Source organism: Salmo salar, chromosome ssa11, assembly GCF_905237065.1.
Source record: "Salmo salar chromosome ssa11, Ssal_v3.1, whole genome shotgun sequence".
NCBI classification, from domain to species: Eukaryota; Metazoa; Chordata; class Actinopteri; order Salmoniformes; family Salmonidae; genus Salmo; species Salmo salar.
Window position 1 is genome coordinate 89,581,100 of NC_059452.1, and position 13,742 is coordinate 89,594,841.

General features: G+C 42.9%; 1 protein-coding gene across 4 annotated transcripts in view; it reads left to right on the forward strand.

Annotated features, from left to right (window-relative positions):
- The window catches only part of LOC106563513 (transmembrane protein 164), a 48,017-nt gene extending 38,151 nt beyond the window's left edge, over positions 1 to 9,866 (forward strand). For 3 of the 4 annotated variants that reach the window (XM_045690028.1, XM_014129166.2, XM_014129168.2), the window contains 2 exons: positions 4,989 to 5,089; positions 5,520 to 9,866. In XM_045690028.1, the coding sequence (XP_045545984.1) occupies positions 4,989 to 5,089; positions 5,520 to 5,726 (308 nt within the window). In that variant the 3' untranslated portion in view covers positions 5,727 to 9,866. Of the gene's footprint in view, positions 1 to 4,988; positions 5,306 to 5,519 lie in introns of all 4 variants that reach the window. The other variant, XR_006757678.1, reaches the window with a different exon arrangement.
- Positions 9,867 to 13,742: the final 3,876 nt, after the last annotated feature.

Consider the following 13,742-nt stretch of genomic DNA (forward strand, 5'->3'; position numbering starts at 1 on the left):
ACAACATATCTGTGAACATAAGGAATCATTCATATCCCTGACATAGCAGCGTCACTGGCAAGCTAAAAAACTAACCAAAAACCAAGTCCATACCTGCACTGTAGCGTTAACAGTATGACTTAAAGGTGCTACACAGGATTTTTCTGCATTGTAATTTCAGAAAATGTCCGTAATACAGTGCCATTCGAAAGTATTCAGACCCGTTAACTTTTTCCACATTTTTGTTACATTACAGCCTTATTCTAAAATGTATTACATTGTTATTTTCTTCGTCAATCTCCACACAATACCCCATAATGACAAAGCAAAAACAGGTTTTTAGACATTTTTGCTATTACATTTACATACGTATTCAGACCCTTTACTCAGTACTTTGTTGAAGCTCCTTTGGCAGTGATTACAGCATCGAGTCTTCTTGGGTATGACGCTACAAGCTTGTGGCGAAATCCTGGACGGAGCCTTCACCGTGCGCTGCCACTTTAAGAGCGCATCAGCGGTAAGGAAGGAGGAAATAAAGACCGTTCTTCCGGCTCTCTGGGAGGTAGCTCTTGGTTGGCGCGGCAGTTTGATTGTGTGCAATGCTGCATGAATGTTGTTTAGTTTGTAAAGTGTTTAACTCAGTCATCGGTGTGACTGCTCTAGGTCGTGGTTGTTTTCATTTGGGACCACACCGGTTATGAATTGCATGAATTAGTAGCAACATTGTTGCGAAGTTTTGACATACAAACAAATAAACCATCAGATGGGCAGACAGCTGTTGACTTCAGGCTTGCAGTTGCATTAAGATCTCTTTCTCTTCCGTCTATCGTTCCAGTGCTTTACACTGCAGCACACTTTCTATTCTTATGCGCTTCCCGTTGATGTTCATTATCGCTGGACTCTTATTGCCCTGCCAGAAGAATTTGGGTTGACATTTTAGTTAAAAGGGAGGTTGCTTGCAAGTGTGTGTGTTGTTATTTGAACTGTATTGAGGTGGTGTGATTTCTAATGACATGTGGCCGAGAAGATTTTGGACATTTTAAGGCCTTTGTTTTGTCTATGAACACCCCCACATTCATACCCTCTGCACTCCTCCACTGGGGGGTAATAGAGATTAGTGCAAATCCTCTGATGACTGGGTTCTTTCTTGTAAATGGTTTCTATTAAGTTGCGGTTCAATTTCTCTGCCATTATTATTATTATTATTATTATTATTATTATTAATATGAGGTATTATTGGTGGGGTTACCCCTGTGCTGTGACGTGGGTTTATATGGTGTGTCTTCTCTCTTCTCTCCACTGGCTATCTGGCAAACAGGCTACACTCTAGGCAGTCTGTTCTGCTGATGTGTGTGGGTCTGGTAGTGGTATCCTCTCTATTCTACTCTTTTCCTTTCGGCTTGGTTAATACCTGCTTGGCACCCGAACAAAACCTTTATCTTTACCCCTCTTTAATAATACTGCTACAAGCTTGGCACACCTGTATTTGGGGAGTTTCTCCCATTCTTCTCTGCAGATCCTCAAGCTCTGTCAGGTTAGATGGGGAGCATCACTGTACAGCTATTTCCAGGTCTCTCCAGAGATGTTCGATCTGGTTCAAGTTCGGGCTCTGGCTGGGCCATTCAAGGACTTTCAGAGCCACTCCTGCGTTGTCTTGGCTGTGGCATTAGGGTCGTTGTCCTGTTGGAAGGTGAACCTTTCGCCCCAGTCTGAGGTCATGAGCTCTCTGGAGCAGGTTTTCATCAAGGATCTCTCTGTATTTTGCTCCGTTCATCTTTGCCTTGATCCTGACTTGTCTCCCAGTCCCTGCCGCTGAAAAACATCTCCACACCATGCTTCACCGTATGGATGTTGCCAGGTTTCCTCCAGACGTGATGCTTGGCATTCAGGCCAAAGAGTTCAATATTGGTTTCATCAGACCAGAGAACCTAGTTTCTCATGGTCTGAGAGTATTTAGGTGCCGTTTGGCAAACTCCAAGCGGGCTGTCATGTGCCTTTTACTGAGGAGTGGCATCTGTCCTGCTACTATCATTAATGCATGATTAGGGGAGTGCTGCAGAGATGGTTGTCCTTCTGGAAGGTTCTCCCATCTCCACAGAGAAACTCTAGAACTCTGTCAGAGTGACCATCGGGTTCTTGGTCACCTCCCTGACCAAGGCCCTTCTCCCCTGATTGCTCAGTTTGGCCGGGCGGCCAGCTCTAGGAAGAGTCTTGGTGGTTCCAAACTTCTTCCATTTAAGAATGGAGGCCACTGTGTTCTTGGGGACCTTCAATGCTGCAGAAATGTTTTGGTACCCTTCCCCAGTTCTGTGCCTCGACAGGATCCTGTCTCGGAGCTCTACGGACAATTCCGACCTCATGGCTTGGTTTATGCTCTGACATGCACTGTCAACTGTGAGACCTTTTTATATAGACAGGGGTGTTGTATAGACAGGTGTGGCTTTTTCGAAATCATGTCCAATCATTTGAATTTACCACAGGTGGACTCCAAGTTGTAGAAACATCAAGGATGATCAATGGAAACAGGATGCACCTGAGCTCACTTTCGAGTCTCATAGTAAAGGGTCTGAATACTTATGTTAATAAGGTATTTCTGTATTTTATTTGTAATAAATTTGCAACCATTTCTAAAAAACTGTTTTTCGTTTTGGCTTTATGGGGTATTGTGTGTAGATTGCTGAGGATATTTATTTATTTATTCCATTTTAGAATAAGGCTATAACATAACGAAATGTGGAAACAGTCAAGGGGTCTGAATACTGCAGTAATAGTGTAATGATAGTGTTTCACAGTATTATTTACCCGCCAGTGTTGTGATTGTCTGGCCAGTGTTGTGATATTCGCTTATTGATATCTCCCGCGGGGCTGGCACCTGTTGTCAAAGTGGGAAAGCTGTTTTGACTTCGTGGCTGTTATCTAGTGGAAATCTGGTCAAGCGGCCAATGTAGAAATCACTCTCATTTCCTGGCTGCTAAAATTCTACACTGTTTGTTCAATTTTAGTTTGTGAGAAAACATTCACTGACTCGTGTAGGGAATCATTGTAATATATTAACAAAAAGGGAGGTCTGGGTGGGAAGGGCCTCATTAAAGCAAAGGCCGCATTTGATTATTATTGTGAAACCGAACAACAAACTAGACGCTGCCATTCATACCTACTCAGTGCTGTTTTCTTATGTTTAAGCAACCGCATTGGACAAACAACAATTGCATTGTCAGTACACATTTTCACATGATATTCAATAAAACTCAATACAAATATTATTAAAAATACAAACGTTCTTAGTACATGCACACACTATCTACTCAGCACTGTTTTTTAACATAGTGAAAAGTAGGGCTGTGCTGAGTACTCGGAGAAAACGAGTATCGAAACGGATATGGAGAATTTTTCGAATACGATTATGACAAGTATTTTCTAATTATCCATCATCTGGAAAAATTAATTTTCAGCTGACAGCATGCATTTTTCTTTCACTCAAATAGTGTGAAGCGCTGGGCGCTCTAAACAACGATCGGGTAGTTTTTGTCTGTAAATAAAATGGGCGGGGTATCGGTTGAACCTGCTGCAACGTTTAGATTAGAACAAGCCGCTCTCATTTTCCCAGACAGACACACGCGGCTCTGTGTCACTCACTCGTCTCAGGGTACAAGTCTCCCTTTCTCCGTGTATAAATCAGAATCCGTAGCTAGTCATTGTTAAATCAATTCATTTCCTGTTGACTTTTGTGGTGGAAATATTGTAATCAAAAGGAGAGACTTTTAGATTTCTTCAAAACAATCAAACTTTATTATTTCATTTAGTGCAGTAATGGAGCTGGTCGGTAATCACCCCTGGAGGTGATCACTGAGAACTCAACCAGCGGATTTGAGAGACAGCATTTTATAGCAAAGTCCATCCTCCTGGATGTTCATGACAAACAACAGCTGTATGGAATGGGTCACAAGGTTGCTAATAATTCACAGCAAACCGTATCTGCTGTAAATACTGTCCTCATTGTGTGGAGACCAGGGTCTGTCCCCCCAACTCCATAGTGGAGCCATCTCCCCATGGTACCCCAGTACAGAAACATTAACTCATGCTATGGAATGCGGTATCACCCAAAGACATGGTAAATCTCCTGTCAGTGTTTCATCTCAGAGGCCCACCCTCAGTAGAACACACACAGATGAGTGTTCTAACAACCCCTTATTCTGTTGCATAAAACAACCATTTGATGCAATTACAGTGTTATAGCATAATCTTGCAATTTTGCTCTCACACTTTGCTGAGGCCATAAGTTGTTTTTGTCTGTCTACTTTGCCTTGTTTAGTAGGCCTACTTTCTGTCCGTATAAGTCTCTCATTTTGTTGTGATCCAAGCCCATGCTTGCTTGCTACTTTTTCTCGCCCAGGCATGTTTGCCACGCAACAAATCATTCGAAAATAATATCACAAATGTAATTGTTTATTTTGATTGTAAAAGTGTTGGGAGAAGTTTTGCTTCTCACAAAAGTGAAACAATATATGGGGCAAAAAATTTGCCTACCTTCATCTGAATCTGTCTGGAATAAATGCAGTCAGTGGTAACTGGCCATGCATTAGGCAATTTATTAGCCTATTCCGTTCATAATTGAATAGGACCAAGTAAGTAAATCATGTGCATTTCTCTTTTTTTTTTTTACAATGACTGAAGAAACAATGATGTACGCTGGGTGATATAGCGCAGTAATGCACACTTAAGGTATAGGCATTACCGGTATTTTAATGTGCACTTCCGGATTTTCCGATCACAAGTAATTACGAATATGAGTATGACAGATCGGCACACCCATAGTGAAAAGGCATGCAATAGTGGGTCTCGGGAGCAAAGAAATCCACTGCCAGCTGCATTCTTTAATTTTCAAGGGAACTTGAGAATACCCATAGTGATTACTCTGCCATAAAATGGAAGTAATCCATAACTGTATTTTCAGTTCTGTTTTGAATAATATTCATACATTTACTATTCATCCCCCCTCCCCCTCCCAGGTGTGTACAAGCCAGAGCCCCTGGGGGACATGTGGTGGGCTATCCTCTCCACTGGCATCCTGTTCCTTTATCACTTCCTGTTCCTGCAGGGCCTGGGCCTGGTAAGATTGATGGAGGGAGCCCTCTACTGGACACTTGGTGCAACTCCTCTTCACTCGCTCTTAAAGGAGAGGCCAGTAACAAGACACATGACACAGATATAGGAGTCAGACAGTAATGTACAGGTCACACCAGCATGACACAGCGGACTGCTCTTCTCCCACACTACCTGACTGATGGCATGAATGAAACAAACACCAAGCAAGGCCACCGTCACAGTAGGTCTGCTGAAGGGAGAACGGCTCATAATAATGGCCGGAACGGAGCAAATGGAATGGTATTATACACCTGGAAAGCATGCGTTTTTAGGTATTTGATACCATTCTACTAATTCCACTCCATTCATTACCACGAGCCCGTCCTCCCCAACCTCCTGTGGCTTCAGTGTTTCTCCTTCTACATAGTCTCTCACTTTTCTCTCCCTCTTCCCAGATGACCGAGGTCAACCTGAACAACATGCTGTGTCCAGCAGTGTCAGATCCATTTTATGGGCCTTGGTACCGGGTTTGGGCTGCGGGTCACCAGACACTGTTGACCCTGATCCATGGGAAGGCCCTGACCCTCCTCTCCCACCACACCGGCCCCACCTGCAGGTACTTGCTGGACACCGCCAGACTGCGCAGCAAGAAGATTGACTGAACACCCACACACAGAGACAAACACGAACGTGGCCTTTTTCAATCCAAACGCCTGCTCTTATGTTGGGATTTTCAATGCATCTGTACCACTTTTACCATATTTATTTCTACTGTAAAGAAATAAGCATTTCAGAGTCAATGAAATATCATTCCTTTAGTGTTTGTGCTGGATTGCATTATATGCATGCACAATCATGGGCGTCTGACTTTGTCTGAAAGTGGGGGTGCAAATGCTTGGAACAGGGGGGGCTTGACTTTTTTGGGCACCGTTTGAAGCGCTGTCACCATAAACATTAAAACAATTTACTTGTCTCAGCAGCATACATATTTGATTAAAAAAAGGGTAGAAATGGCTTATTTGGTCAAAATTACTTACCAAACCAAGCACACAGACCCGGCGCCAGGACAGGCTTTAAGTGATTAAGGGGTGCAGTTGAAATCGGTGAAGGGGGCACAATTTTTAAGGGTTCTTGCATTGGAATTATATTGAATTCTTATCACGCTATAACGTAATAAACAAAGTTCTAATGCAGAAACTCAGACCAGTGAGTGCTTTTTGATGTGACAGATTAACGTGAAATCTGTAGCCCAGCTCCACTGTGCTGTATCAGCACAATGGACAGCGCCCTACACAAGGCCATTTTGGTAATGAATATAGGCTACAATATAGGCTTTTTATAATAGGTGAATTGCCTAATGTGAATGCAGGCGTACACACAGCTGTCTTACCAAAATAATGCAAACTAAATGCTGAAAGTAGTAGACTAGTTGTTCATGCAAACAAAAATACTGAATAGCAGTTTGACTTAGAAGAACGACAACAGCGAATGTGAACAGAACAAAACCGAGTTAGGCCTACTATAGGGCTATAAACAATATCAGATTGATAAAGGCATAACAGAATCTAGGCTAGTTACATTAACAGTAAACAAAAGGAGAATGCAAATAACCACAGTCTACAGCAGGGCTCTCCAACCCTGTTCCTCCCCCTGTAATCAATTAAGCAATGCCGGCCTACCATAAATACGTTACCATTACAGTTCCATTTTAAAAATATGAAAACCAATAGGCTGCCAAGAAAGCCTATGTTCTATTTGACTGGTGAAACGTATCGATATGTAGCTATCATTTGGGTTCTTCCATTAGAATTATAATGAATTCTGCTTATATCGCGCTATACCACAATAAACGTAAAAGTTCAAAGGCCGAGACCATTGAGTGCTCTATCAGCACCATGTACAACTCCCTACACACTAAGCAAGCCCGTTTGGCAAAGAATATAAATTTGCCATTCATACTCTAGGTTGTTGCTGAAAAGGATGTCACTGGCTATACTACCAAGATTTTGATAAAACCAACCAGCTAGATTGTTTCTTACCTTTTCAGAAGAGTTGCAGCCTCCTTGATGCTCTGTGGAACTTCCTGAGTAATCAATCATTCCATTCTCCCTGAAATCATCTTGTAAGATCCCACACAAATGCCAGTTGGATTAGTTGAGCTTTCCTTATGTGTAGCATGCTTCGTCTGTGCTGACTTAACACATTTGTCAAAGTGGAAAAGGAGTTCGTGCCAGTTGCCTATCATTAACAAGTGTTGACACCTCAGTTCCCATAGCACTTAAAACGTTTTCTTTCCACAGTGCAGTGCATTTCAAATGGTTCATGAATTCCTAGCGAATCCTTTGATTCTATCAATAGCATGCTTCCAGTTAGAATACCCGCCTTGGAATACGGCCCAGAAAACCTGCAGCTAGGGTAGAATTCTTTGCTAACCTGGGCTGGCTTCTTTGTTCCAAGATCATCAGGAACAGGTGGAGGGGTCTGTGGAGACATTATCCTAGTGGCGCTTGTGGAAGAGTGAGTAGGCTCTTCACGCTGAGCTAGCTGGAGCTCGGCAGCGTCATCGCTGCTGGGCTTGGCGGCGGTTTCGTTTCTGATATCCATCGTGGCAGATTAGCTGGTTAGAGCAAAATAGGCTAATAACACTAACACCTTTTACAGCTAGCTAAGAAGCTAACTAAACTCTGTAGTGGTGGGGCTTTAACTGAACCTGATCTGCCCTTACAAATCAAATGAGCCTATTACAGGCAGAGGCGTATCACATTATTCACGTAGCCTACCACAGATGAGCAGCATTTTTCCCCCGCTTTTTATGGAAACCCAAAGGAGTCATACCTAACCGCCCAGTAGCTTTCCATAGCCCCCCTACACATACACACACACTCTGAGGTGCGCATATCGATTTTGCGCCAACCTGTCACTCGATAATTATAATTTTTTTGCTGTTTTTGTATAGAGACATAAAACTGAAGTGGCACACGTTTTAACTGCCCCCTCGTGGAGCCGGGTCCGCAAGCAGAGCTGTTTTATGGAGATCCAAATACCCTGTGCTTTTTCATTTAGAACATAGTCGCATACAGACACCACTTGGCTACATTATAACCGTGAAGCGGCCATTGTGCGCTCCCATATGGGGCTCAGCCAGAACTGTTACTTTTGTAACTTAATGGAAAAAAATTTAACAAAGTGATTTAATTGATTTGAAGTTGGGGAAAATAGATGACAAAAATGCAGAATGGTGTTAAATGCCTGTAAACAGCTTGGGGAGGAAAAATATTTCACAGATGTAAGCATGTAATATTTGGCCTACTGATTATTTCTCAAATGGACATATACATTTTAATACAAACATTACTAATCATTTACAATTATCCAATGGATGATCATTTTCTGGTAAAAAGTGGGGGTTAAAACTGATGTTTGCACCTCTATTTTGAAAGTGGGGTTGTAGCTGCTCCATTTTCCCCATTGCTCAGGCGCCTATGCGCAAAATAGGTGCCTATGCGAAAGACTTCTGGAGTTTGGTAGTTCTTGATGTGGGGCTGGCCAGATGAAATTTGCCTTTGTTTCTTGTTTTGGTCCGATTTTCTGAATACGAGATACTTTGTATTTCTAAAGTTACCTTTTGTAGTTATGTTCAGTAAAACATTTTAGAGCTCTCTTAGATGTCACTGAACTCATTGTTATTTGGGTTTGCCATGCTAGTTGGCCTGGATATGGGTCAAGTTGACATTTTGTGTTTGTAACATTTTATCTGTGACATGTTTAATCCATTGTAAAAACCATCACTTTATGATTGTTTGAAGAGTAACAGCTGTGAAGCAGCTTTCCCTGTCATGATATCTGTGGTCAGACAGCCTCAGTCACAGCCTCTTCAATGACTTACATGTACAAACCTGTTCCTCACGTCTTCTCATTTGCTGGATCAAATGGTATCTATGAAAGAGGCTCCTGCTTCTTTATCCCATTTCTCCATCACTGATTTTACAAAACTGCAGAGGTGAAAGAAATATGATGTAGGGGGCCTTTTCATAGACGAAGACTGTTTTCTGTCCTATCAGATTATAATGGAGGGGAAATGACAGGAAAGTATCTTGATGTAGGTATTTTGGTGCAGCACGTTTTGTCGAAAGGGTGAGAGGAACAATGTCCTGTGCCTGTTGAGAGATACAGGGATCTTAGAGGAAGAGATGGCCTTCAGAAATTATTCATTAAATATATATTTTTTGAAATCATGGGCCATATTCAGTGGGGCACAACTGTCAAGGTTGCAGATTAAACTATAATGTTGATTATTCTCTATCACGAGATTGTGAACCAGGCCTGTTGTTCTTTACTTTACACTTCAGTCTACATTCTGAGTGTTGTGCCCCAGGTTAATTAAGGGCCATCCCAATTTCAGTCCATATCATGTACCCCAATATATATGTTCTATATACATGATCACATAGTGCATCTGTTTATTGATAACCTGCATAGCTCTACATTGGGACAGTAATTGGGAACCCCTGTTTTAAGGGAAGTATTACAGCCCATTGAAGAGGTTTTAAGTAGCATTTCCTATTCACTTCGATCATTGGATCGCTCCCATTTTGTAATGAGGGATATTTGTGTTACTTTACAATTACACGTAAAAAAAAAAAAAAGGGGGATATGGTTTACTTTTGTACACTTGTTTTTTTTCTGGGTGAATGTGCACTTGTATTTATTGACAATAAAAGTCATTTTTGCCCTTTAATTCTATTTTCTCAGTGAATACCTCAGGTACAAATAATACATTGAATAAAAATATAAATGCCAAATGTGAAGCGTTGGTCCCATGTTTCATGAGGTGAAACAAAAGATCCCAGAAATGTTCCATCCATACTCACAAAAAGCTTATTTCATTTGGTGCACAAATGTGTTTACATCAGGGTGGGTGAGCATTTTCCTTGGACAAGACAATCTATCCACCTGACAGGTGTGGCATATCAAGAAGCTGATTAAACAGCATGATCTTTACCCAAGTGCAACTTGTGCTGGGGACAATAAAAGGCCATTAAAATGTGCATTTTTGTCACATAACACAATGCCACAGATGTCTCAAGTTTTGAGGGAGTGTCCAAATAGCATGCTGACTGCAGGAAAGTCCACCAGAGCATTTGCCAGAGAATTGAGTGTTCATTTCTCTACCATAAGCCGCCTCCTACATTGTTTTAGAGAATTTGGCAGTACATCCAACCGGACTCATGACCGCAGACTACATGCAACAACGCCAGCCCAGGACCTCCACATCCGGCTTCTTCACCTGCAGGATCGTCTGAGACCAGCCACCCGAACAGCTGAAGAAACTGTGGGTTTGCACAACTGAAGAATTTCTCCACAAACTGTCAGAAACAGTCTCTCTGTGCTCGTTGTCTTCACCAGGGACGTAACCGACTTCAGTGGGTAAACGCTCACCTTCGATGACCACAGGCACGCTGAAGAAGTGTGCTCTTCACGGATGAATCTCGATTTCAACTGAACCGTGCAGATGGCGTTGTGTGGGCGAGCGGTTTACTGATGTCAACGTAGTGAACAGAGGAGTGCCCCATGGTGAGGTTATGATATGGGCAGGCATAAGCTGCGGACAGTGAACACAATTGCATTTTATCGATGGGAATTTGAATGCACGGAGTTACCGTGACAAGATCCTGAGGCCCATTGTTGTGCCATTCATCCACCACCATCACCTCATATTTCAGCATGATGATGCACAATACCATTTCACAAGGATCTGTACACAATTCCTGGAACCTGAAAATGTCTCACTTCTTCCATTGCCTGCATACTCACCAGACATTTCATTCGTTGAGCATGTTTGGGATGCTCTGGTTTGACGTGTACGACCAACTTCACACAGCCACTGTAGAGGGTGGGGACAATATTCCACAGGCCACAATCAACAGCCTAATCAAATGATCAGGATATGTCGTGCTGCATGAGGTCACACCAGATACTGACTGGTTTTCTGGTCCACGCCCCTACCTTTTTTTTTAAGGCATCAGTGACCAACTGATGCATATCTGTATTCCCAGTCATGTGAAATCCATAGATGAAGGCCTAATTTATTTATTTCAATTGACTGAATTCCCTTATGAACTGTAACTCAGTAAAACCTTGCATTTATATTTTTGTTAAGTGTAGATTAGTGGCGTGTATTCATAGATGCCAGGCTTCCCTAAAAAATGCCCCCCCCCCCCCAAAAAAAATGTAAAAAAAGAATACATACATTATTTTGTATCTTTTGTTTCTCTGTGTTTCATACATTCAGCCTCTTGGGAATTGAAGGAAGTGTATCTCACTGGAGAAAACATCAGAGCGAATGAAACAGCTGTCTCAGTATGTGTAGCGTATCTACAAGTCAGAAGTTTACATACACCTTAGCCAAATACATTTAAACTCAGTTTTTCACAATTCCTGACATTTAATCCAAGTAAAAATTCCCTGTTTTAGGTCAGTTAGGATCACCACTTTATTTTAAGAATGTGAAATGTCAGAATAATAGTAGAGAGAATTATTTATTTCAGCTTTTAATTCTTTCATCACATTCCCAGTGGGTCAGAAGTTCACATACACTCAATTAGTATTTGGTAGCATTGCCTTTAAATTGTTTAACTTGGGTCAAACATTTCGGGTAGCCTTCCACAAGCTTCCCACAATAAGTCGGGTGAATTTTGGCCCATTCCTCCTGACAGAGCTGGTGTAACTGAGTCAGGTTTGTAGGCCTCCGGTCACGTCCTGACCAGTATTAGGGATTATTTGTAATTGTAGTTTGGTCAGGACGTGGCAGAGTGTATTTGTTTTATGTGGTTCGGGGTGGTTGGTTGTGTATTAGGGTGTTTGATTTGTTAGTTCTGGGTTTTGGGTATGTTCTAGGTTTGTATTTCTACGTTCTGTCTAGTTTAGTTTTCTATGTTTAGGTTTGGGTGTTGGACTCTCAATTGGAGGCAGGTGTTTCTGGTTGCCGCTGATTGAGAGTCCTATATATATACTGCTCAAAAAAATAAAGGGAACACTTAAACAACACAATGTAACTCCAAGTCAATCACACTTCTGTGAAATCAAACTGTCCACTTAGGAAGCAACACTGATTGACAATACATTTCACATGCTGTTGTGCAAATGGAATAGACAACAGGTGGAAATTATAGGCAATAAGCAAGACACCCCCAATAAAGGAGTGGTTCTGCAGGTGGAGACCACAGACCACTTCTCAGTTCCTATGCTTCCTGGCTGATGTTTTGGTCACTTTTGAATGCTGGCGGTGCTTTCACTCTAGTGGTAGCATGAGACGGAGTCTACAACCCACACAAGTGGCTCAGGTAGTGCAGCTCATCCAGGATGGCACATCAATGCGAGCTGTGGCAAGAAGGTTTGCTGTGTCTGTCAGCGTAGTGTCCAGAGCATGGAGACGCTACCAGGAGACAGGCCAGTACATCAGGAGACGTGGAGGAGGCCGTAGGAGGGCAACAACCCATCAGCAGGACCGCTACCTCCGCCTTTGTGCAAGGAGGAGCAGGAGGAGCACTGCCAGAGCCCTGCAAAATGACCTCCAGCAGGCCACAAATGTGCATGTGTCTGCTCAAACGGTCAGAAACAGACTCCATGAGGGTGGTATGAGGGCCCGACGTCCACAGGTGGGGGTTGTGCTTACAGCCCAACACCGTGCAGGACGTTTGGCATTTGCCAGAGAACACCAATATTGGCAAATTCGCCACTGGCGCCCTGTGCTCTTCACAGATGAAAGCAGGTTCACACTGAGCACGTGACAGACGTGACAGAGTCTGGAGACGCCGTGGAGAACGTTCTGCTGCCTGCAACATCCTCCAGCATGACCGGTTTGGCGGTGGGTCAGTCATGGTGTGGGGTGGCATTTCTTTGGGGGGCCGCACAGCCCTCCATGTGCTCACCAGAGGTAGCCTGACTGCCATTAGGTACCGAGATGAGATCCTCAGACCCCTTGTGAGACCATATGCTGGTGCGGTTGGCGCTGGGTTCCTCCTAATGCAAGACAATGCTAGACCTCATGTGGCTGGAGTGTGTCAGCAGTTCCTGCAAGAGGAAGGCATTGATGCTATGGACTGGCCCGCCCGTTCCCCAGACCTGAATCCAATTGAGCACATCTGGGACATCATGTCTCGCTCCATCCACCAACGCCACGTTGCACCACAGACTGTCCAGGAGTTGGCGGATGCTTTAGTACAGGTCTGGGAGGAGATCCCTCAGGAGACCGTCCACCACCTCATCAGGAGCATGCCCAGGCGTTGTAGGGAGGTCATATAGGCACGTGGAGGCCACACACACTACTGAGCCTCATTTTGACTTGTTTTATGGACATTACATCAAAGTTGGATCAGCCTGTAGTGTGGTTTTCCACTTTAATTTTGAGTGTGACTCCAAATCCAGACCTCCATGGGTTGATAAATTAGATTTCCATTGATTATTTTTGTGTGATTTTGTTGTCAGCACATTCAACAATGTAAAGAAAAAAGTATTTAATAAGATTATTTCTTTCATTCAGATCTAGGATGTGTTGTTTAAGTGTTCCCTTTATTTTTTTGAGCAGTGTAGGTATATGTTTGGGTTTGTGAGTTGTGGGAGATTAATTGCTGTGTATAGCTTTGTGCCTTACAAGCCTGTTAGTCGTCGTGTTTTGT